Here is a 24,634-nt window from a genome sequence, read left to right on the forward strand (position 1 = left end):
TAAAATTTAGGCGGGACCCTCAAACGCAGAATTCAAATTAGCCTGCTCAAACCATCCGCATTGCTATGCAACTTTCCCTTCTTATATCTAACGGAGAAGTTGTACTCTTGGAGAGTGAGGCTCCATCGGAGCAAGCGGCCGTTTTTGTGTGACATTTGATTGAGCCACGTCAGAGGACAGTGGTCGGTCTCGAAGATGAACTTCGCTCCGTACAAGTAACACGACAACTTCTCGGCGGCCCAAACCAAACAAGCGCATTCCTTCTCTGAAGCGCTGTAGGCTTCCTCTCTTACATTTAGTTTACGGCTGGCGTAGAGGATAGGATGCTCCTCGTTATCGTCGCCGACTTGACTAAGTACCACGCCCATACCCCTGTCGCTTGCGTCGCATTGAACTATGAATTCCTTTCTGTAGTCTGGCGCGCGAAGCACAGGGCGAGAAACCAATAGCGTTTTCAAACTTTGGAAAGCGTTCTCTTTGTCCTTATCCCAGTGTACGTTACTCAGTGCTCCCTTTCGGAGGGCGTCTGTTAATGGACTTGCCAATTGCGAGTAATTCGGAATGTACCGTTGATAGTACCCCACAAGTCCCAAAAATGAACGAAGGTCCGTTTTCGGGCGCGGCTGAGAAAATTCTCCAATCGTAGCTATTTTCAGCTCAGCCGGCCGTCTCATGTCCTGACCGACAACATGGGCCAGATAAGTAGCCTGCGAACAACCAAACCTACACTTTTCCGCTTTCATCGTAAGCCGGCTTTAAACGTACGAAGCCTCGCATTCTTGTCGTCATAGGCTTTGGTGTTCTTTTGAGCTATTGCCATGATCTTTCCGACTAGTTCTTGGGTTGCGCTTAGCCGTTCCACTAAATTTAGCATGTATTCAACCACGGTTGGACTCTCCCCTCTTTCCTCCCACATCTCTCTTAACATTCTCAGTGGAGACCGGAGTGTCCTCCCATACACTAGTTCTGCTGGTGAGAACCCTGTCGCCTCATGTGAAGCCGTTCGCAAAGCAAACAAAGTTGCCGGCAGACAGTTCTCCCAGTCCTCCTTGTGCTCGTAACAGAGCGCACGCAAAACTCGCTTAAGCACCGAATGCCACCTCTCTACACTGTTTGACTGAGGGTGATAGACAGAACTGTGTATTAACTTTACCCCGCACTTTTGCAAGAATGTAGAAGTCAGTGCGCTCGTGAATACTGACCCTTGATCTGCCTGAATTTCGGCTGGAAACCCAACTCGTGCAAACACTGTCAAAAGCGCGTCTACTACTTCGGTGGAGCTGAGCTCTTTCAAAGGGATTGCTTCTGGAAACTTGGTAGCCGGACACAGCATGGTAAACAAGTACCTGTAGCCTGATTTTGTTTTTGGAAGAGGCCCTACCGTGTCTATTACAAGTCGTCTGAAAGGCTCTGTTATTAAGGGCACTACCTTCAGTGGAGCTTTCCAAGTCTCTCCTGGTTTACCAGAACGCTGGCAGGCGTCGCATGATCTTACAAAGTTTTCTACATCTTTGAAACAGCCAGGCCAGTAGTATTCCATAAGCAATCTTTCCTTTGATTTGTTTATGCCTAGGTGGCCGGACCACCCATTTCCATGACAAAGACTCAAAAGGTCCTCCCTATACTTAGTAGGTATGACTAACTGATCTAAAATCCTACCCTTTCGATCTCTGTAATGCCGATACAACAATCCTCTTCTCTCATGTATCGTTACGTTGCGCCTAGCAATGCCTTCTTTAGCTGTGTCACGTAATTTAGCTAAGCTCTCATCATTCTTTTGCTCAGCTGCCAGTGACTCTCTATCCACGCGTAAGAGTTGATCAAAGTTCTTTGAGGCCGGTGATAATAACGACCCTGTCTCGCTTGTGAGCGCGTCTGCTTGCTCTTCCTGCAGGCTAGAACTCTGACACTCTAGTGCTACGCTCTCATTGAGCTGGTCAGCTGGCAGGCTCTTCTCAACTGTTCTTTTGTCCCTCGGGCCTAGCTCGGATTCGGGTATTGAAGTTATCCCCTTTTCTGCTTCCGCTGGAGGAGCTTGAGCATTTTCAGCCGAAAGCGCCGCGATCTTACGAGCTTGGCCTCGGGTCAATGCCTGTACTATGCCCTCTCCCAGTTTGAGCCCTCTGTCACGCAGTAACTGATTCGAACGATTCGAAAAGATGTAGGGATACTGCAGCGACAAAAATTTGGAAACTGCAGCCTCAGTCTCTAGCTCCCCGAATGGTCCACTGATTTTGACTTTGGCCATGGGCAGACACACGCTGTGTTCTTCTACAACCTGTTTTATCCATGCTACTGCTCCGGTGAAGTCACCTACCATCACGTAAGACGGATGGACAATGTCCAGCGTGGCGGCACTGTCTCTTAGCACTCGGCATGGTTTTCCATTAACTTGCAGGTCGTGGAGATATGGACTTAAAAGTTCCATATTCTCATCTTTTTCCTCCACGAAGGAAAAAACTACGCTAGACTTCTCGCAGTTTACAGCTATATGTCCCAGTTTGTGGCATTTGTAACAGCGAATTGGTCTAACAGATTCGAATTTTCTTTTCTGTTCTTTTTGTGCGGTTTCTCCGTTAAGTTTCTCCTCGCTCTTTTCTGCGGGCTTTTCCGCCATGTCTACAGGCTCGCATCGTCTAGTTTGCGCACCCTTTTTGAACGGAAATGGTTTCCGCGGTCCATTTCGACCGTCCCAGTTTCCCTCCTCGGCGTTCAACTTTCTACGGGTTGCGTACTCTTCGGCTAATTCAGCCGCCCTTTCCACAGTGTTTACATTACCTCTGTCTTGCACCCACAGTTTCACAGCTTGGGGGATGGTTTTGTATAACTGCTCTAGACACATGCATTCAATGATCATGTCTCTGCTGTCGTACGCTTCCGCGCTTTTAAGCCACTCGACTAGGTTGGCCTTTAAGCTATATGCAAACTCCGGATAGCCCTCGCTATCTTTCTTGCCTGTGCTCCTAAACCTTTGCCGAAAAGCTTCGGCTGAAAGGCGGTATTTCTTCAGGAGACTAGCCTTAACTTTTGCATAATCATATGCATCCTGCACACTCAGTCTGGCGATTACTTCCGCCGCCTCACACGGCAACATAGACAGCAACCGCTGTGGCCATGTACTCGGGCCGAAGTTCATCTTCTCGCAAGTCCTTTCAAAATTGCTTAGGAACAAGCCTATGTCGGTCCCGACCTCAAATGGCTTTAATAGCCTGTCCATGCGGTACGATTCTGCCTCACTTGATCGACCCAGAGCGCCTTCACTTCCTTGAGACAACTCCAAACGTCTATTTTCAACTTCAAGTTGCATTTTTCTTAACTCGCGATCTTTATCGCGTTCCTCTCTCTCTCGTTTTTCTCTGTCCCGTTCTTCTCTTTCTCTTTCCCGTTTCTCTCTCTTTTTGAGAAGTTCCAATCCCATTTCAATATCTTGCTCACTGGCCTGATTGGAAATTAGCTCCAATAATTCCGATTTGAGCATTTCCTTGCGTACATCTAGGCCCAGTTCCTCACCAACAATCAACAACTCGTCTCTCAGCAGTGTCCTTAACTCCATGACTGCTGCTTTACTGCCTTGATTCTGCTCTTTAAATCTAGCTAAAAAAACACAACCTAGCTAACACAACAATCTAGCTTCCCTACTGTTCTAAACAGAACAACCACAAAATGAAGCCTAGAGAGTCAAAGCAAAAACCAAGCACTCACCGCAGATACAGCACCATGTCGCAAAGTCCATCTCACCGCTGTCAGCCAGTTGTCAGGATTGGGGGCTCAATCCCATCGCTCGTGGTCCTTTGCAAAGATTGGAGTGCGGCATGAATTCGAAGGTAGCTGGCCCATGCCGTCGTTCAACTTATTTACGCTGAGATCGTTGATGAAGTGAAGAACTGCTTCTCATCGAGAACGAGGAAAAAGGGTTTATTTACAGAAATTAAATCAGTCTAACATGACTGCTTGAGAAAAAGGGTATCAGTCCAACATGACTGCATGAGAGAAGTGACTCAGTCTAACATGACTGCTCAAGAGAAGTGTCTCAGCATTCGCACAACCACAGTTTTTATACACTCGATCCGCCGGTCCTACGACGCGGCGACTGTTCGTTTACTCATCACCAACTCGCCGCTGCTCTGCAGATCAGTTTACAGACACAAAGGCAACCACGCTCTGATGCCCGACGACGGCGTTGGCGGGGTGCCGTTCCGGGAACTATCGGTGCCGATCGAGGGTCGCTCGTTGTTCCGTTACACGTCGAAGCGTGAGACGCACCAAAATACGTCGTCCCCACGGCAGCTTGTCCATGCGTGTCAAATCAGCTCCGCGTTGGGGAACTCCGGAATCATTGTTCACACACGCCGAACTAGTTCCGTCACAATGTCGATGGGGCGGGTGGAAGGCGGCGGATTCCAGCGCAAAGGCCGCTTCTTTGAACGCCTCCCAGCTGCAGCGACGGAGAGGGAGAGGTGCGCGTCGTGTCACCCTGTCGTAACTGTGTGGCAATCTTGTTTCGCAGCTCGCCATTCTTGACAATACTAAGCGATGATGAAATGGGAGGCGCATTAGATTCGTTAGTGAACACAGAAGCAAAGGCCGAATTGAACACGTCGGCGCAATCGGAATCATTAATAATTTCGTTCGATTCGTTAGTTATCTTAATAGTGCACGTTTCGCTATCGTTTATAACTCTCCAAAATTGCCTCGGGTTATTGAATAATAGGTTTGGTAGATCATTGTGATAAAATGAGTGTTTAGCGTAACGCAGTGCGTCGACGTAGCTCTGTTCGGCTTCATAATATTTATCTCATGCGCATGGGCGCCCTCTCTGTTTGGCGGCGCGATACAGACGCTTTTTTTGTTTTCTAGGCATTTTAAGGCCTTTGTGAACCATGGTTTTTGCTGACAAGAACGAAAGGTGACTTTAGGAATGAATTTATGCGCAAGATCACTTAGTTTGTTTTTGAAGCGTGTCCAATTGCTGTTAACGGAATGGTCTTGAAAAGTTGATTCGAATATAGGAAAGAATGTATTCATAGCTTAAGTTATAGCTCCGTAATTTCCTTTGTCGTATAGACGTTGTTTTCTTAAAGGTATCCCGTGTCAACAAATTGAAAGAAAAAGTGGCATGGATGACTTTGTGATCACTGATCTCAGGTAAATAAGAAATGGATGAAAGGCTGTCAGGGTGGTCGGTTAGTATGAGATCGAGGACGTTAGCAGTTTGCTGCGAAATCCGGGTTGGTTCAGTTACTAGCTGGGAAAGATTAAAGTTGAGGCAGAAATCGACAAAATTTTTGGCCTCTGTGTGTCCGGATACCGAGAATGATTGTATGGTACGCCAGTCTATTTGCGGGAAGTTAAAGTCACCGAAGAGCAGGATTTGCGCGTTTCGGTGGGTGGTTACCAGTTTGCTCATGACGTTGTTAAGTTGATGGCAGAAGTCAGAAGTAGCACTGGGCGGTCTGTAGCAGATACCAAGTAGCACTTTTTTTGGATAGGTATGCATTATGACCCATAACATCTCGAGATCTGATGTGACGTTAATTAGCGAGCATGGCAACTGCTTACGAACAGCGACTAGCACACCACCACCACGGGTTCCTGCGCGGTCATTCCGATAGAGGCAGAAACCGGGCAAGTCGGCTAGAACTTCGCTATCAGCAACGGCGCTGCTCAGCCATGTCTCAGTTAGTAATAGTATGTTGCTACCGGTAGATGAAACTATGTTCGACACCAATTCACGCTTTGGGAGGAAACTGCGCACGTTCGTGTATATTATAGAAAGCGAAGCGCTATCTCTGGAGCAAGTCGGTGTTGTGTTATTTTTCTGTTTGGGGTGATGTAGCTGCTATGACAACTCTTTGACACTACTCGAGGCGGCATCAAAGGTGTAACTTCTTGAACCGATGAACAAAGTCTTAAAGCGGAGTGAAAACGGGACGCCTCTACCTTTTGCGAAAGCAACGAGATGTTTTCGGGAATTTCGTACTGATCGCGAAAAGTCCTCGCTAATACTGTAGTCAGTGCCCTTAAGCTTTCGGCCACTCGAAAGGATGTTAACTTTGGTTTTATGGAAAGTAAATTTTGCTATCAGGGGGCGAGAGTGATTGGCGGAGTGACGACCGATGCGATGTGCACGTTCTATTTCTTTTGGGTCGATGGTTAGTTGCAACCTAGCGCGGCAAAGTTCCACAATCAACCTTTCTGAGTCGGCAGTGGTTTCCGAGCTGGAAGGGTCAGGAATGCCGTAAAAAATTAGGTTGTCCCGCTGTGAGCGATTTTCGGCATCGTCGATACGTGCTTCGAGCTCGGAAATGCGAAAAATAGCCTGTTCAGTCGTGGTGCGCATTGCATTCACTTCGTTTCGAATGGGCAAAAGCGTCTGGTAGTGACTCTCAAGATCATTCATTCGTTTGCTTAGACCAGTAATTGCTTTATCGGTAGAAGTAAGTTGCGACTTAAGACCATGAATTTCAGTGATCAGCTGGTTCTGACCGGCGGTTAGTTTTCGCAATTCGGTTAGTAGGCTTTCAGGAATGTTAGGACCCGGGTTTGTTTCCACATCACCGGCCAAAATCAGCAAGGCATGAATAACATGAGCACATTCGACAGCAATGGCGGCACAGCAGTGCGGGCTCGGCAACTGCATCAGGAAATAATTGCTAGATTTTTTAGCAAAGAGAGCGTATGGTTGACTAAGCTGCATTGTAAAAGCAAAAGGTTTAGCGAGCTGTGCAGATGCGCAGTCGCCGAGCCCACAAAGCTGTGTTGTTGGCCACCCACAGTTTATATCTGGTGACTGCGTTGCTGTTGCTGACGATGGGGATTGCCACCCCCGACTGAGGACCACCGGCCGCCACTTCTTCTGCTGGATGTCCGGGTATGAAGCATCGCTGGTACGGAAAACCTGGATGTTGGCTGGCTCGTTTCCTTGGCAGTCGACCACGCACCTCGACGAAGCTGATGTAGCAGCAGAGGTTATCGTAGGCAGCAGGAAATGCACAGTAGCGAAGGTGATGATCTGCATTGTAAAAGCAAAAGGTTTAGCGAGCTGTGCAGATGCGCAGTCGCCGAGCCCACCCTGTCGCCGAGCATTAGAATTGGTTGGAATTAGCTGGCACGAAATATTACAGCGTATGAATTTTTGTGGGAACACAGACCTAGGGGGGCTGCACCTGCTAAGAACATTCCATTTTCGTGCAAGTACGCGATCTTGGCTTGAATACACTGTTGTAATCCACATTTGCTTTTATGGCTAGCCCATGCATCATTGTTGTCCAGGGCCCGTATTCACGGAATGTTCTTATGCTAGAATTGTTCACGAGAGCGAAATTTCAGCCAATTCTGATGTTAGACTTATTGTTAGTGAAGGAGGCCGACCAGTGGCAGTGAGCACTCACGTAAGAAATGGTTTGTGAATTGGGCCCTTGGTTGCGAGCCTAGATGATGAGCGAATTCAACTTTGCATCAACATTTTTTAAGCATCACTGTGGGGCAAACAGACGCCAATCACGCAGACACTATAAGCCACCTTGACGACTAGGTACTGCGATCCAGCGCATTATGATCCCATAATACTGGTTTGCGCTGTCTGTCACAATAGAGCGCAGTCAGGGCTCTATGAACGTTCCTACATTCAAGTAACTTTTTTGAAAAACTCGGACAATCTCGTGCTCTTGCTTTTAGGTTTCCTTTGATGTGCTATGTTTCTGAGCTTTTACTTCCTACCGAATCCTATTCTTAGCCATCTCTCTGTGCAGGGCACATCAGTCTAGGGCCTGTATTTAAAAAGAATTTCTGATGATACAACCGTTCGTAAGAAGCGATGCCAGCCAGTCATGACGTCTGACCTAAGATTATCATTAGCGAAGCTGCCAATTGTAGGCAACCCTTAACGAAAAGAAATCGTGAATTTGACATTCGATGTATGTGTTTCCAGCCAACCTGTATACATTACCTCTACCCCTTCTTATGCTTATGTTCCTTTAGAAATGCCCAAATATCTTGCAACGGCTTACCTTCGATGACACCTCCTCTAAGCCTCAAAGCGCTGTTTTTTCCCATCCAGAATAAGAGCGATCATCTTCTCTTCTTTATCACCTTAGCCAGTAATCACAAAAGGTTCTTATACGCCATAAATTCTTCGTTCAATCAAGTTGCAGCCAGTTCTGGTGCTGGACATATTAGCAAAGACGGCTAATCAATGGTAAAGACCACTTACTGACAAAAAGTTCTGTGAATAAGGTCCCGAAAATTTTTAAAGCAAAATAGCTTTCAGCCACGTGATAATGCTGGCGTCAAGCAAGCCCAGAATGCCTGGGCTTGTTTGTCGCATGTTTATACCTTGTTAGTTGCTTGGAGAGTCGCCCAGGGGACCGAAACATGTTTGCTGAATTTCGGGGATCTCGAGTTTGAGAACTCACCGTTTGCCCTTGCCTTCCCTGCGTTCCTTCAGCATGTAGTAACAAAAAGAAACGACACACACAGGTTGGAAATCGACTATACAAGCGCTGTCAATAAAATGAACGTTCAGTTCAACCTGCCCAGTTCTCTGTTTTTGAGTAATACTTTGATTTCACTGCGTTCACTGCCGCTATGGTGGCATCCTTACGTACAGCGAATGGAAAGCAAACACCGCCATTGTACAATCCAAATTCGTACAAACTACCACTGTGTGGTCAGTTCATTTAGCCGAGTTTTACTGACGACGATGCAAGATGGCGTTAAGAACGCTGCATAACGCAACCCCCCCCCCCCCCACACACACACGCACAGAGCATACCATTCCTAAAGGATTACAACGCTGGAGTTAAGATGTAATGGCTTATAAAGCTCAACACCCGTGCTCATTCCAGGGTCACCAGTATCGCATTGACCTTTTTGAGTTCACGGTTTTTCGAGAGTTTTCTCATTAGGCAATGCCTGTGACTCGTTAACCATATGCGTATAGCGCTCAAATATTTTCCCAATTTTCTGCCACTACAGCGGAAGCCCATTCGACTCGGAGTAAATATTTTCCCGTCCGTAAGGATGTTGGTTTGTGCCATTGCTAACAACTTTTCTTTAGGGCAGTACAAAAACCTACACTGTACACAACAGCAAAACCTAATCATACCTCCAATGAGAAAAGCGGTAGTTTAAAACTTTGTATCATTTCTTAGCACTTGAGCCCTCATTCGCCACAAGCTCTTACAATAAATTTTTTGCGAGATAATTTATCAAGCTAGTCCTGATACTGGAGACATTATTAAGAGAGGTGGCCGACCAATACCAAGAACACTCCTACAAACAACACTCTTTGTAATTTCAGACATCGGTGCCCACCGAAAAATATGAGACGACGGTTTGGTAGCTATTACAGTTTGAGATGTACTAAAGTTCAGTTGGTGCAATTTTTGTGTCGACATTCGCAGCTGTCATGACGTTTCCTTGCCACAATATATGATAGGCAAAAAAAGAAAAGAAAAACACCTTCATTTGTCCTCATCAACAATTCGATCTTGCCCTTTAAGGATTAGCGTTTCACCGATTCGAGAAAGCAGCACCCTTCAGGGTGCGAAGCTTTTCTAAGCGCGAACGGAAACACAAGAAAATGAAATATGCGCATACTACGCGCTGTGAGAATAGATTTAACCGAAGCTTTTATTGGTGTTCTCAAAGAACAGTGTTCCTGTTTAGTGGCCGTTTGCCAGTACTGAGCACTCTACCACGTCGGACAGACTTTTGCTGGGAGACGTAAACAAGTGGCGCTCGAACATGCGTTTGGCACCTTGACGGCGGTGTCACGGCTTCGGAATGGCGACAACAAAGGAATGATGGCGACGGTATGATGAAAATAGGATGACGATGCGGGAATAGTGACGATGCAACGACGATGACGGTATGTTGAACCAGAGATGACGATGATAGAACTACCCCAACGGCATCACGACTAATGCATGATGACGACGCAATAACGGCGATGGACTGACAAAGAAGGAATGAGGGCACAGAAAAAGAACGACGGTGGCACGATAAGAGGATGACGACGCTATAGTGACGATGACGACGGCATAACGGGAATTTGCTGACGATTCTTGAATTATCACTATGCTAGTTTGACGGCGACGTGATTATAATGGTGTGGCGACTGTGGGGGGACGACGGCTATACGACAACGGTGGAATGATAACAATGGATTCACAACGGTATGATGACGATGTTATGACGATGATGGTAGACGAGTAGAGAATAGCGACGTATGTTTGAGTATGACGGCGCGAAGATGGCAGAATGGTGACTATGGAATGGAGACAAAGAAATGACCACTCAGCGACGTTGACACTAAAAACGGCCGAACTATGACGGCAGCACGGAAAGGTAGAAACGAAGGCGTATAAACGTTGCCAACGCCATAATGACCGCGGCGTGTTTGCGTTAAAGCTCGCGTTTGCGCTTACGTCCATTACCGGCCACTACGAGTCGCCTATGTTTGGAATTTATATCGGGTGCTTGTTTGCACTACGTCCGGTACAGGCCCATCGCGCAAACCAGTAGTCAGCAGCCAGGAGCCAGCCCCAGAAATGGGAGGGGGGGGGGGAAGAGGCAAAGAGAGGTTTGCTATTAAAAAAAAGCACCCAACTCCGAGTAGCGAAGAACAACATAAACGTTTTAGGAAGACGTACTGGAAAACTTGTTTGGATACCCGGCTGCTCCCACTGCCAAGTGTAAATGCGTTCTGCACCGACGCTGCCAGCGAAAGGAAACACAAGATAGTGCAGCCGCCGACAGCTTCAGCGAACAATGCTTGACCACTGCAAGCAAGCAGTGTGCAAGTATTCAGCCGAACCCAGCTATATTGCCGCGATAAAGCGGAAGCACCGAAATGCGCTGAATTCCAACGCTGCGTGGGAAAGCAGACGGCGAAATCACAAAGTTCTGCAATCTTGTTCTTTGGCGAAGCGAACTGGAAAATGTTCACGACGACTATGAGAGCCCGCCACAATGCCAGACAATATGGCCTACAACTGGCCTGCGAAAACTACCTGATGCCGGCTACGTCCTTTAACTTTACTAACGCTCAAAGACAAACCAGTGTTCGCTAACTTCTCTCGCGCGTCTAGTAAGCGAAGCTTCGCAAACTTTCCAGCACTTGCTGTTTATTTTCATTTTCCCAAATACACATTGTCCGGCCTGTTTCCAAGCCGCGCTATGATGCCTTGCTTTGTATGTCGATTCGGCAACGGCAGCAACGGCACTTGTACACTTTAGTAGTGCCAGCGTATGGCTCGCTCAAAAGCGACGACTCTCGAATAATGCGCGGACGTGAGTAGGGTGCAGTGCTGCTTGCGCTTCCCGGATATTCACGTTCTTTGGCTTGTTCTTGCTTTGTGCGCGTCCATTAACGTCTGGGAGCGTTCGGGTAGGGGAAAAAGAACATGAGTCCATGAGTCTAATGCATATTTCAGCGACACACTCAGAGATGGCGGGTTGCTCTTTCGAACGGCTTTTACGAGTTACGGTTAAAACGTGGGCGGTGGTGTACAAGTTTCTGAGTATGTTTGTTTTCTATCGACCACAGGTATACATGCGATGATATAATTCTAGCGTCAGTGGCATGAACTAACCATTCATTTGTTCTTCTTTTCCTTTTGTTACTTTTTGCTATTGGTGATATGCCGCATAGTATAAAAAATGGGGTTCTGCGGCTTAAAACGGACGCTTAAACTTCGTTTAACAGTGCATTTATGTTGTTTCAGGTGGGAATCGCCTACGGAAGTTTAATTTGTCCCATTCGTTTACGTTGTCCTGGGCGAAAAGGATGGTGGAAGCTTAATGTGGAAGCTATTGTTACAGAAGTGGCTACGTGAAAAAAAAATGCCTAACTTCTGACTGTTGCATGAAGCAATGCACTGCCTATTAACAACGCAGCTTATATGAGTTTCGTTCTTTCTTGTTCTTTTGTTTTGTTAACGAGCACATTCGCTGGTTCTGGAGGACTCCGGCTAGCAGGACAGAGAAAGGATGTGGACAAGATGACCGAAAAAATGATGCAGGCTGCAATCTGCAGGAAGGCAGAGGCCCATATATGAAAGAGGAAGCATTTGATGGTATCGAAAAGCTTAATCTACCGACATGCTTGACACGCGGTCCGGGTGTAGTGGCGAGGAAACAAAGTTCACAGACATACGCACTAGCACATGCACGCTCAGTATATGTACTGGCGAAAACTAAGGAATGGAAAATAACGCTACAAGGAAAGAAACACTTAATGAGAGGGAGCCGAAAGGAACAGAGAAAAGAGTTTAGGCTCACTCCGTTTTGTGTTACTTTCTCCTCCTTTTTTTATTAGCTCTTTGTTTTCTTCTCTTACTGTTATGCATTCCTTAGTCCTCAATCAACTCCCCAAGCAGCAAATTGTACTGCACCGGCGACAGCCTCTGTAAATGACTTGGGACCGGAATGGAGAGCAAGCTTCTGTTCTGGCTTATCACTGCATTTTAATGCCCGTAGTACAGGGTTGGTGGCGGTAAACTTAACACTAAACCCTCTTGCATGGTAGTGCTGAGTGCGCTTAAAGAAAGAGGCGTGAGTTTTAGCGTTACAGCTGTGGTGGTGAGGTACTGTGAGGTTGCTGCTGGTAAGACTTGGTCATCAAAGTGCAGCGCGAGCACCGACTACTACACTGAACTGTCAAATGCGCATATTTGTTAAAGCCAAAAGCCTTCATTAGAAATATAAGCGAGGCATTAGAAGCAAAGTTGTAGTTACTGGAGCAGCTTGCCTTCACCCCCGCTTCCTGCACAATTCGGAATGATGTGATTCAACTTACCTTTCATTTCTCCAGAAAAGAAAACTAGAAAAAACACACAGTCTTACTTTAGTTTGCACAGCTAAATGAAGCTGCATGGTGGTTCGTCTGTGTGTATGGTTCGCACATTAATGGGTCTGAGGAGACCCATAAGATGAAAACAGTGCATAATATCAGAGAAATGCTCTTTGAGTTGGTCTTATAACTTTGAGGCTGTGTAATAGTTGGCACTTAACTTAGAGGCAGTGTCTGGCGACGTGAACAAGAGTTCAACGAAAATTAATTTCCAAAGACCACAAAGGGCTGAGAATGCACGCTACTGTATATGGGCCCTTCGCCCTGTCCGGAGCGCCAAGCACTGGCATTGTTCGGGCCCCGTGCATTTAGCCGAGAACATGCCCCTCAGCTGTAGCCACTATAACGCTGGAACGTGCCGTGAAAAATAAAGAGCGGGTGGCACCTTTCGGGCATCCCACGACTGCACAATGGCCTCTCAGCGTCCGATGCTGCGTTCGTCTTTCCCTCCTGTCGCGTGACCGGCGCCCGCCTCGTGTCTCCGGAGGTATTGCGCGGCCGGTTCCTCCTTGCTGTGCGATTGCATTAGTGGCTGTCCGCATCCGGGGCTCTCCACGGGGGGCCGCCCTGACAGGGCCCGCTGCAAACGCCGGACAAAAGGGTCTTCCTCGCAGGCCGCGCACCTCATTTGCCGAGCCTTTCCGCCCTTGGTGCCCCTACTGTATTTTCATGCGGGCGCTGACACCGGCTCACTTCTATACTGCCCGGGCCACTATACGTAGTACCGCGTATTCGAGTGAGCGTTCACGCGACAAGCAGAAGTGAGAGAGGATTTCGTCTAACACATAGAGAGTTCGGAACGTCGAAGAGACGAAGTATATAGCTTACCAACATCATCAGCGTCATGGTGACATCCTCCTCCTTGTTGTCGGTCTCGTGATATATGTACTACACCACCTAATTGCAGATATTGGGGGCGGATTCCACCTCAAGCATGCCGAATTATTACAGTTATGTCAACCACGCCTTTAGTGCATAAGTTTTTATGATACTTCTAATTGGAAGCATAGAGAAAAAAATGCTGTGCACTTCTTTTATAAACAATATACGCTTCTGCATGAGTTTCGTTGTAAACATAACAAATTATGGAGCACCTTTACTAGAAACTGTAGTGTAAATGTGACAGTGTGACCTCTATTTCTGAAGTTCACAAGATATTTAAAAAATATAGCACCTTTAAAAAAAAGATGTGAGATCGTTTCATTTTTTTCCTTCCCTTTGACACTCGTCATAAGTTAGCAGGGAGACGTGCCACTGCTACTGTCGATATCGGCCACTCAGCGGACCATGTGACAAGAAATCAATAGAATCGGACCGAGACTATCCTTATAGAGTGTTGCCTCCAGTACGTGCGCGTAAAATATAAAAGTGTGGAGAAATCTAGTGAAACATAAGAAAGTGCCACGTGACTCGTTTCGCGGGACTTTTTTGTAGCCCGTGCTGAGCGACCGAAAGCCGGATCGAGAATATTTGAGCATGGCCCACAAATTAGTCATTGACACTTTTGCGCTCAGTATAACATTTGACAACGTTGAATAAATGATAATTGCTAATTAAGTAATAAGGCAATTACAATGTAAGCCTAGTGGCTGTCGCGACGGCAAACATTAACTACGTGGCATTAGCATATGTTAACATTAGGGAGAAGTTACCTGAGACACATGGTACAAAGCCGCAGTGGGCTTTGCACTCAATGAAGCAACGTCAAGCCGCAGAAAAATACCTGGGCCAATTCTCATTGACAGATTTGCTGAGTAACTAAAGCGCGAGATTGTAATGAAGTCACGAAACTTACCGCTGCCAGCACTTTGCACTTTTTCAAAACGGCGACATTTATGTGCGACATCTAATTTTTAGAAATCGGCTGATGCTGCTGCAGTCGGTGAATCTGTATGAAACGCCGAGGACAAGAATCAACAGAAGCAAACAAACACAACTGAGCACATCGAAGCGCACGTGTTAGCATCCGTGTGAAGCGGAGCTTTTCGTGAAGCGCTGAATTAAATGCTTCACAACAGACGGAGGAGCCTAAAGTTTAGTTTATTTTATACATACGGCAACGTGTAGTCTCACTGAAGTGTTTCTGCTTATCAACCACAAAAAACGTCACAACTTTGCGCTAATTAAATCTGGATATTTATGCACTATACCTTTAATTCGCTATGCCGAAATGTTAACACCGAGTTAGGTGGATGCACTGTGTAACACACCTATGCTCACCGGTGTCACGAGCACGAAAGCGACGTGCGACGCTTGCTGAGAGAAGAATGATGATGCCAGGTGTATATGCAGAATGAAACGGCAGCTATTTTTTTTTTACGGTGCAGCATTTAAGGATTTCTTACTTTAGTGCAATAGTGCCACGTACCCGTTATAGAGGTTTGGCCAAGTACGCGCTCAGATTCAGTAGCACATGCTGAATTTCAAGATCAGAGAAAATGAGGTTATTAAAAGAATCTGTTGACTACATTGCACTGCTTTATTAAGAGGTCAGTGCGCTTTAAAGATGTGCAGACATAATACGTTATAGCGTTACGTAGGATCTTTTTTGTTATTGTTACACCCAGAACATTTATGCGCATACGTACTCGTCCACTTTTCTCATCATTACACAGGGTTTAGTAAAGCCCATTTGCTGCTACAAGAATTCGGCGAACATGCAAACTTCGTATATATATCTACAGATATATTTGCGGGGATACCACCCCATCGAGCAGCAAGCAGTAACCCTCCGAGGTGGAGTAGTTGCTTGTACGTAGCGCTGATAAGCGCACGGGCGCGAGTTGAAATCCCGGCCATCGCGGCCTCATTTCGATGGGGCCGAAATGCAAAAAAACGCCCATGTGCCAGTTCATTGGGCGCACCTTATGGAACTCCAGGTGGCGAAAATAATTCCCGAGTCCCCCCTCTTTGGTGTGCCTCACAATCCTATTGTGGGTCAGGGACGTGAAAACCCAGAATTAAGATTTGAGTAACCGGCAGCAGTAACAGACACGCCAAACCCGGGAGTTTAAACACACACACACACAAAAACGATTGGCTTTAAAGCAAGAACAGCCTCCTACAATTTCGCCCGATATTTGGGCAAGCGAGTTCAAACGACACTGTGGTGTTGGCGGTTTCGCCGAACCAGCCACATTTCCGCCTCCGCGCTTTCGTCGATGCTCGCGTGGTGGCGTACCCTCGCCGGAGCGGCACGTGATCCGCAGGCCAAAATCGATGGAACTGCCCGATATTTTGAAAGTCAGGGGCGAAACAAACGAACGCGGCCGCATCGCAGAAACACGCCGTGTGTGCAGGTGCGGCTGCTTTCTTTTCGCCGGTGTGGCGCGAATTTCGGCCGCCCGGAAGTCCGTTCCTCGCGGCCCGGAAGACGGTCGTTACGCGTATACTGTGCGCGCGCTATCTCGCGTCGACGAACTTTGTCAGCGTTAGTCGTTGTTTGTTTGCATTTCTGCGCTGGTGTGTTGTAGCCCTCTTGTGTCGATGTGTCGGTGTTCCGAGAAACTGTGAATGCTGGACTGGAGCGAAAAGTGAGCCGTAAACCCGGAAATGCAGGGAACCTGAAGCGCTGTCTTCTCTGGTCACGGTGAGTTGACACAGTTGGCACATTACGCGGCTTGGTTTTCTTTCTTTCTTTCTTTCTTTCTTTCTTTCTTTCTTTCTTTCTTTCTTTCTTTCTTTCTTTCTTTCTTTCTTTCTTTCTTTCTTTCTTTCTTTCTTTCTTTCTTTCTTTCTTTCTTTCTTTCTTTATTGCAGCCGCTTAATTTTCACGCGCCAGTTAGTGGCACATGAAAAGGGCATGTAGTTGACAACGCAAGCTCAAGCTGTAGATGTCAGGGCAAGCTGCTTATTGTTGCACATGCCGTGCCTGCAACAATATTGAATAGGACTGCTTTAATTGGAGATAACTTAATCTTCATATTATGCATGTTGCTGTATTTTGGTTCCTTCCACGTTTTAAGCTTGCGGGTCTGAGACCAAATTCACAAACATTTTTGTTCATAAGTGCTGCTTGCTATTGGCCGGCCACCTTCGGTATAGTTACCTCTTGCATCGCGATTGGCTGGCCTTTGCTCATATGAACACTTCTAGCGTAAGAACTTTCTTAATGCGGGCCCTGAATAACGCATGGCATTACAGCGCATGCAGCAACCTGTGATTTAAATCCCCGTGATAGACATTGGTACTAACGAGACGCTGGTGCCTTCAGAGACCATACACGTTGCACCGCGTTAACACAGGTACCGGCTACTTGTCCTGAATGCCATTGTCATATATCGACGTAAAGGCGAAGCAGGATTGGTGAGAAAGGCAAGCACCTTGTTCCGCTTCACGATCATCTCGAACAAAGCAAATAAAAAATTTCAACCTGGGTTTGGAACAGTAGATGGTAAAAGAAACGTAAACATTTATCAAATTTACGATCACAGAGTAATGTACTGCTAATTTTGTCGCCCATTCGTAGCCCTGGGTAAAGAATACAAACGTTTAGAACGAACGGTTCTGGTCAGTGTAACAACCTGCAAGTTTTTCTTGAGAAATGTAATTCACTCCATGCATTCCAGAATATTTTTTTCGTTCATACTACGTGAAACCATCGGTTTTCATCGATCGTGCCACGAGGAGACGATGAGACACGACAGTTTTGTGTAGCATATGGCTTGGCATTACATTCGGTGCCTGTGCGTTCCGCAGAGGAATGACCGACAGAGTAGCGAAGGACCACTGTGGTCGAAAAGAAGCCAGGTGGCATATTCTGTGGCAGTGCCCAGAATAGCATTTGCCGAGATGATCACTCTTCTCAGCACTCAACCAATTGGACGACTAGCCTTTGTCAGAAGGAGGAATTCTACAGCACCAACGTGAGACTCACCGTCCCCGCAGAACGCCATGCAATCATTCACCGATATATGTGGAGGCCTATAATGGGAATGCCGATTTTCCTAAAAAGCGCTAAAGACGAAGACGAAGTCGAAGGAACACATACCAAGAAGAAGAAGAAGAAGAAACTTTAATAAAGAATAGTCCGGCAGTGCTTGCTGTGGTGGCCTCAGGTGACGGCTCGAAGTCCTTGGACTCGAGCGGCATCTTCGGCTTGCCGGACGGCCCAGAGCTGGTCTGCCAGCTCTGAACTTCTGATAGCCGCCTCCCAGCGGCGGCGACGCCTACGGAGAAGGTCCCCGGCGGCTCCCGCATCCGGGGCGGCGTCGGGAAGAAGCGAGCTCGAGCCTTCTCCCACCCTGGCAACGGCCGCGATTATGGACGCGTCGCTAACGGAGCTGGTCTGATTGCCGTTGTTGCCGGCACACTCCCAGAGCATGTGTCGCAGCGTTGCTCTCTGTCCGCATGTTTTACACGCGTCTGTTGAATATAAACGCGGATAGCAGTGGTGTAAGATAGCGGGGCTAGGGTAGGTGTGTGTTTGGAGCAAGCGTAACGTTACGGCCTCGTTCCTGTTCAATTTGTCGTGCGGTGGCGGGAATGTGCGTCTTTCGAGTCTGTAGTGTTGGGTGAGGTCTCTGAACGTGGTTAGGGGATCGCCCCACGCCCAGTGTGCTTCTTGTTGTGTTTCTGTTGTAGTGTCCCGATCCGGCAGATCCGATGCCCCGCTCTCGGGGGCGGAGGCGGCCACATAATCAGCGACGGCTCGGCGTGTGAGACCTCGAGCCGTGGCGTGGGCCGCCTCGTTGCCCGCGAGCGGAACATCGGTATGTGCCGGGGTCCAGAGGAGGAAGACCGTAGAATTTTGGCGTTGCGAGGGCGATGACGAGTCGCCGTCGTCAGAAATTTGGAGTATGCGGGCCGCTTCCCGCGAGACACGACCGCGCGCGAAGCCGCGGATTGCCGCCTGCGAGTCGCTGATCACGATCGCAGCGTTCGGCACCGCGACGAGTGATAGGGCTATCGCGGCTTCTTCGGCCGCCTCCGTGTGTCCCGTGGTCACCGTGGCGCTCTCGAGGCACTTACCCGAGCGGTCTACAACCGCTATCGCGTGTGCGCTTCTCCCTCCTTCATATGGAGCCGCGTCTACGTATACCGCCTCGTTGCTGTTACCCAACTTCTTCTGTAGGTCGCTTGCTCGTTTGTTGCGTCTCCCGGTGTGGTGCGTAGGGTGCATGTTCTTGGGAAGCGGCGGGATGATCAGGCGGTCGCGAACAGAGGCGGGAACCGCCGTCTTCTCTCCATGCTGGGTGTGGTACGCGATGCTGAGCGACTCGAGGATGCATCGACCTGCCTTTGACCTCGATAATCGTTCGTATTGTGCAATGTCGTGCGCCTCGATTAACTCGTTAAGGGAGTTGTGAACTCCGAGCTCTAGAAACTTGTCGGTGCTCGCGTTGAGTGGAACGCCGACCGCCCTCTTGAAAGCCTTTGGGATCATGCATTCGAGTTTGTTTTTTTCGGACCCGATCCACCTCAGGTAGGGGGCAACATACGTTATGCGGCTTATCGCGTACGCCTGCACGAGACGGATCGCGCACTCTTCACGCATACCATTGCGTCTATTCGTGATGCGATGCAAGAGTCGGATCGTGTCATCTACCAAATGACGAAGTATTCGCACCGTCTCTCCGTTATGGCCGTTTGCCTGCAGGTGTAACCCTAGGATTCGAATTTTCTCTACGTGTGGTACGGGAGTACCATCTGCCAATGTAATGCGTATTTTGGAATAATCCCGTTCCTCTTCGAGCAAGGTTTTACGACCTCTCCTTGTGGGTTTGTAGAGTAAGAGTTCGGACTTGGTAGCCGAGCACTCGAGGCCCGTTCCACGCAAGTAATTCTGAACCGCATCTACTCCTGCCTGTAGCGTTCGCTCGACGTGACCGTCACATCCTCCCCCGGGAACCCAGAGGGTGATGTCATCCGCGTAGAGACTGTGATATAATCCTTCTATTTCTGTTAATTTTTCGGGTAGACCAAGTAGAACTAAATTAAAGAGCAATGGTGATATGACGGATCCTTGCGGCGTGCCGCACGGACCCGTCTCAAATTCCGGCGATTCCTCATCGCCGACGACGACGCATGCGCGCCTGTCCGCGAGGAAATCTCTAACGTAATTATACATTCTTTGGCATAGTCCTAATGTTCCAATTGTTTTTAAGATCGATTCGTGCTTAACGGTGTCAAAGGCCTTTTTAATATCTAAGCCTAGAATTGCCTTAGTGGAGCTGGTAGTGTCGTCTACGATCTGGTGTTTAAGCTGAAGCAATACGTCCTGTGCGGAGAGGTTGCGGCGGAATCCTAGCATGGTGTGCGGGAATGCGTCATGATCTTCGAGAAAGTCTGTCACGCGGGTGAGAACTGCGTGTTCCATGACTTTGCCGACGCAAGACGTAAGGGAAATCGGTCTTAGATTATCGAGCGTAACTTGCTTGCCAGGTTTAGGAATCATGATAACGCGGGCCCGTTTCCACGCTTCGGGAATCGAACCCTCTCGCCAGCACTCATTGACGTAGGCCGCGAGTCGGGAGATTGACTCGTCGTCTAGGTTGCGGAGAGTCTTGTTGGTAACCCGGTCTGGGCCGGGCGCCGATCGAGTGTTGAGATCGAACAGGACTATCCGAATTTCCGATTCGCTAAATTCCGCGTCCAGTTTCTCGTTTGTGACGCCGTCGTACTCGGCGTGCTGGATGCTTTCAGCCTTCTTAAAATAATGATCACGTATTGCGTCGAGGAAGTTATCACCTTTATAATATCTGACTAGTCTACGAGTCTTGTGGCCTTGAGCGGACCGGGTCTCCTCCGGATCTAATAGGTGTCTAAAAAGGCGCCAAGCGCTCGCCCCGGTCATCTGCCTCTCGAGGCCATTGCACGTGTCTTCCCATTGTGCCCTGCATACCTGAAGTGCGTGTTCTTCGATGCCTCTGTCTAATTGTGCTATGCGTTTGCGCAACGCCTTATTATGTCTTTGGCATTTCCATCTCTTTAGGAGGGCTCGCTTTGCTTCCCACATGTGTAGGAGCCTACTGTCAATTATTTCGAGGTTCGCTTCGGGCGGAACATCGCTAGTTGCTGCGCCTACGTCCCTTCTGAGCGTCTCGGTCCACTCATCTATGTCCGTAATCGGCTCGTCGCCTCGCCCCGCTTCTTCTCGCTTCTTGCGGAACATGTCCCACTTCACGAGTTTGAGCTTACGACCTTTGCCCTCAGGGTTAGTACCACGACCGCTCGGGCCCGTGCCTATCGTGATCTCGATCAGCGAGTGGTCGCTCCCCAAATCTTCCTGCGTATTTTGCCAGTGCGCTGTTGTAACATTTGAAACGAACGCAAGGTCTGGTAACGTATCGGCACTCACGCTGTTCCCTCTGCGTGTAGGATCGGCGGGATTCGCGATCAGTGCAAGCCTTTGGTCTTGCGAGTCTTCCCAAAGGTGTTTGCCCTTGGGTGTTTCTCGGGTGTAGCCCCAGGCTCCGTGGGGTGCGTTAAGGTCGCCCGCAACAAGTAGAGGCTCGCCGCCGGAAGCCGCGCGTGCGCCCCGCAGTAGTTCCCCGAATCTGTGCTGCAGCGTGGGTTTACTATACACGTTAAGGACGAAGAGTCCTCGGCCGCTCTTAGGGATTAATTCTACAAACACGTGAGGAATATTTACGCAGGCAAGCTCTCGCTGCGCCACAGTGATATTACGTCGAACGAGCACGGCGGCGACCGGCAACGGGCGTGGCGGGGGAGACGGCCGGCGCGGCACCATCGCCCCCGGCCTAGCGCCACCCGCCACGCGGGGTGTAGCTCGTTTCCTTCTTTGCCTGTTCTCCGTCGCGGTCGCGTCTATGGCTTTGTAGCCGGCAAGTTTAACCGGATGGTTTGTCTCCTGTAAAAGGATCACGTCCGGTTTCGTCTCACGGCTGCGTACGAATTGCTGGAGATTACCCCGCTTCCTCCTGTAGCCCCGGCAGTTCCACTGCCAGATTGTGTATTGTTGTTTCCCAGTGTTAGTGTGCTTCGTTGCGTGTGTAGCCATGGTGATGCCTGCGTTTAATTTAACCCGTCACCATCGAGGCGACTTGGTTGCTGCTGCGGTTGCACCTGCGGTTGAATCTCTACGTCTGTAAGCGTGTTTTGCTGCTGCTGATTGTGTTGTTGCTGTCTAGCGTACGGCTTGCTCATTGTTCTGATTGGTCTGCCTGCAGCTGGCGATAGCCTCGCTTCTATGTCGTCTATGCGCGCCAAGTGCGCGGCGAACATTTGTGTTATTTGTTCAGAGAGCTTAGCTAGCGCGTTACTGAACATTTCGTTCATATGAGCCGTCTGTTTTGTAAAACTTTCCTCGAGGCTCTTCTCGATGTTGTCTACACGTTTCTGTAGTTTCTCATAACGGCCGCATCCCTGTTTGCTCTCGGGTCTTGCGGGATCTAGTGCGATCCTTTTCGCGGTAACGGGACGATCGTCGCGTTCATCCGCCGTCTCCCTCGAGCTGCCCTCGTTGTCCGTATCCATCTCGGCCGGCTCAGGCCGTGATGGAGTCGGTGATCGAGGCGCCGAGGACGGCGACATCGTCGTTTGACGTTGCGATGGTTGCTGCGGTTGTGGAGCCGTGCCTTTCAATTTGATATTCTCCTCTCTAAGGAGCGCATTTTCGCGTTTAAGCTCGCTAATTATTGATTCTAATGGTTCTAAACGTTGTTTTAGGACTCGCTCTATCACTCGCTCGAGCTCGTTCCCACCGCCACCGCCGACGGTAGGCCCGCCAGAGCGGCCCGCCGAAGCGCCTCTGCCGCCGGGAGAAGCGGCGACAGCCGCCCAGCTCACCTGTTGCCCAGTGCTCCTGTGACCTTGTTGCTGCCACGGCTGCTGCTGCTGACTTTGCTGGTTGATGTGGCCCACAACTGCGGTGCCCGGACCGCCGCCACCGCGCGTCATCGACGTGCTTCTCGGCGTCTGTGTTCGGTTGCGAGAGTGGGATCGGGATCGGGATTTTCCCGCGCCGCCCTTCCCGCCACGGCTAGTCGAGCGTCCTCTTCGGTTGTCGGTGACTGAATGACGGTCTATCTCTGGAAAATGGAGGTAGTAGCCGGCGTTGCTATTACAGTCGCTGCTGCTGTTGTAACCGCTGCCGTACGCTGTAGCTGCTTCTTCCTCTTCTTGTCTTTTTCGCTCTATTTGGCGACGCTTGACTATGTATGGGGTCTTGTACCTCGCCTTGCACCTGCGGTCTCCCGTGAAGTGTCCCTTGCCGCACAGTCGACACCGCGGCTCGCATTGATGGTCAGGCGACGGATTGTTGCGTCCGCATCCACGGCAAATCTTGTCGTTGGGATTGGGGCACACGTCGGCGCGGTGTCCCAGCCTTCCGCACTCGTAGCACACGTCAATCTGCTTCCTGTAGAGGGAGCATCTGACGAGCATGGGGCCGTAATATACGTGTCTCGGTACGTGGAATCCGTCGAACAAAACGATTATGTTGTCCGTGTTGCTCATGCGTTTCGCGTGCAGCACTCCGGGGTTGCGCTTCGTCACTAGATTAGCGATGATGTCTGCCGGGCTCTCGCTCTTGGAAATGTTCCTAATGAGGCCCTTGGAAGTGTTCTCCGGGGCGGCTTGATAACTATTCGCCTCGAACTCTCGGTCTCCGATGCAAAGCTTGCTAATGGCTCCGTAGCGTTTGGCTCTGTCTTCAGACGGCGTGCTGAGCACCACCACGTTCTGCTTAACGTTGAGGCAGATGCTATCTTCCCCGGCCGCTTCTCTGCTTACACCCGCCGCGTTACGTAGGCAGCAGTAAATGCGATCCGTCCCGTAATCGCGCACGTTGAAGCCGCCTCGCGGGCGTACGACGATTTTGTAATCGTCCGGCGGTAACTCTGGCATTCGGCTTGCCATGGCAACCTGCTTCACTTGACGGGCGTACTTCCTTTTGTACAGCGCTGTAGTGACTCCCGCTGTCGACATGGCTACCGTCCGTCGCTGCATGTGCCCATGCTGGTTATGCGCCGACTCGGTCGCACCGTCGGCCTGTTTCTTCCTCTTGACATTGCACCACCCCGCTCCCTCGCCGAAATCTTCCGGCCTAATATCTGTTCCGTCTACTTGGACAACTTCCATTTAACGTCAGGAAAGGCCTGACACTTTGCCGTCGGAGACTGGGAGCTCCAATGAGGTCCGGCGACACGGTAGGCTTGGCACGCCCCGCCGCCGCGGCGGCCGGGCAATAGTGGCCTATACGTGGAAATAGGCTTAGCTTGCCCCGCCTGCGTGGCGGGACAAAAGGCGCTGCTTATCGGCCAGAAGATGGGCCCACCTGGCGAAACTTGGTGTCGGGGGAGTGCTGATGAGTCCGCCGATTGCTGGTAAGAAGAATTATCACGAGAAGCTCGATAATCTGCCAAAAACATAGGAAAATAGAGGAGCCGACACGAAGCACGCCTGCACTCCGTGGTCTTCCAACACATACCAAAAAAAAAAATTACTTTTATCGTCACAGGGCACCAGACCAGCCCTGTGACGATAAAAGTTTAATTTTGGTAACACATACCAAAATTAAACTTTTATCGTCACAGGGCTGGTCTGGTGCCCTCCCCTCTGTGCCCAGTCTGTGGAGAAGATGAAACAATCGATCATTTTTTCATATTCTGCCGCCGTTTCACTTCTTTAAGAAAAAATCTAGAATCAAGATTTACACAGCTTGGTTTGAGCTTTTCAATTATAAATATCCTTTCTCTAGGAGCCTCCTCTCTTGGACAGTGCCACAGGGATATTTGCTCAACCGTGGAGGATTTTATAATTGCTACGAAGAGGTTGTCTTGAATTATTAAACATTTTATTTTTGTTCTTTTCCTC

The 24,634-nt window shown here is 49.1% G+C and overlaps 2 protein-coding genes across 5 annotated transcripts in view; one reads left to right on the forward strand and one right to left on the reverse strand.

The window, feature by feature from the left end:
* The window catches only part of LOC135914717 (chondroadherin-like), a 660,669-nt gene that overhangs the window by 215,219 nt on the left and 420,816 nt on the right, over positions 1-24,634 (forward strand). For 2 of the 4 annotated variants that reach the window (XM_070533919.1, XM_070533918.1), the window contains exon 1: positions 16,161-16,445. The exons of the other annotated variants lie outside the window; for them this stretch is intronic. The gene's annotated coding sequence lies outside the window, so the exon portion shown is untranslated. Of the gene's footprint in view, positions 1-16,160; positions 16,446-24,634 lie in introns of those variants that run through there. 4 annotated transcript variants of the gene reach the window in all.
* Positions 5,840-6,697, reverse strand: LOC135917938 (uncharacterized). The gene has a single exon (XM_065451577.2). It carries the CDS (start codon positions 6,695-6,697, stop codon positions 5,840-5,842), a length of 858 nt encoding a protein of 285 aa, XP_065307649.2.

The sequence above is a fragment of the Dermacentor albipictus genome, chromosome 2 (genome assembly GCF_038994185.2).
Source record: "Dermacentor albipictus isolate Rhodes 1998 colony chromosome 2, USDA_Dalb.pri_finalv2, whole genome shotgun sequence".
NCBI classification, from domain to species: domain Eukaryota; kingdom Metazoa; phylum Arthropoda; class Arachnida; order Ixodida; family Ixodidae; genus Dermacentor; species Dermacentor albipictus.

Coding starts and splice junctions, on each gene's coding strand:
- LOC135917938 (XM_065451577.2), bottom strand. CDS start 6,697: ATGCAGCTTAGTCAACCATACGCTCTCTTTGCTAAAAAATCTAGCAAT.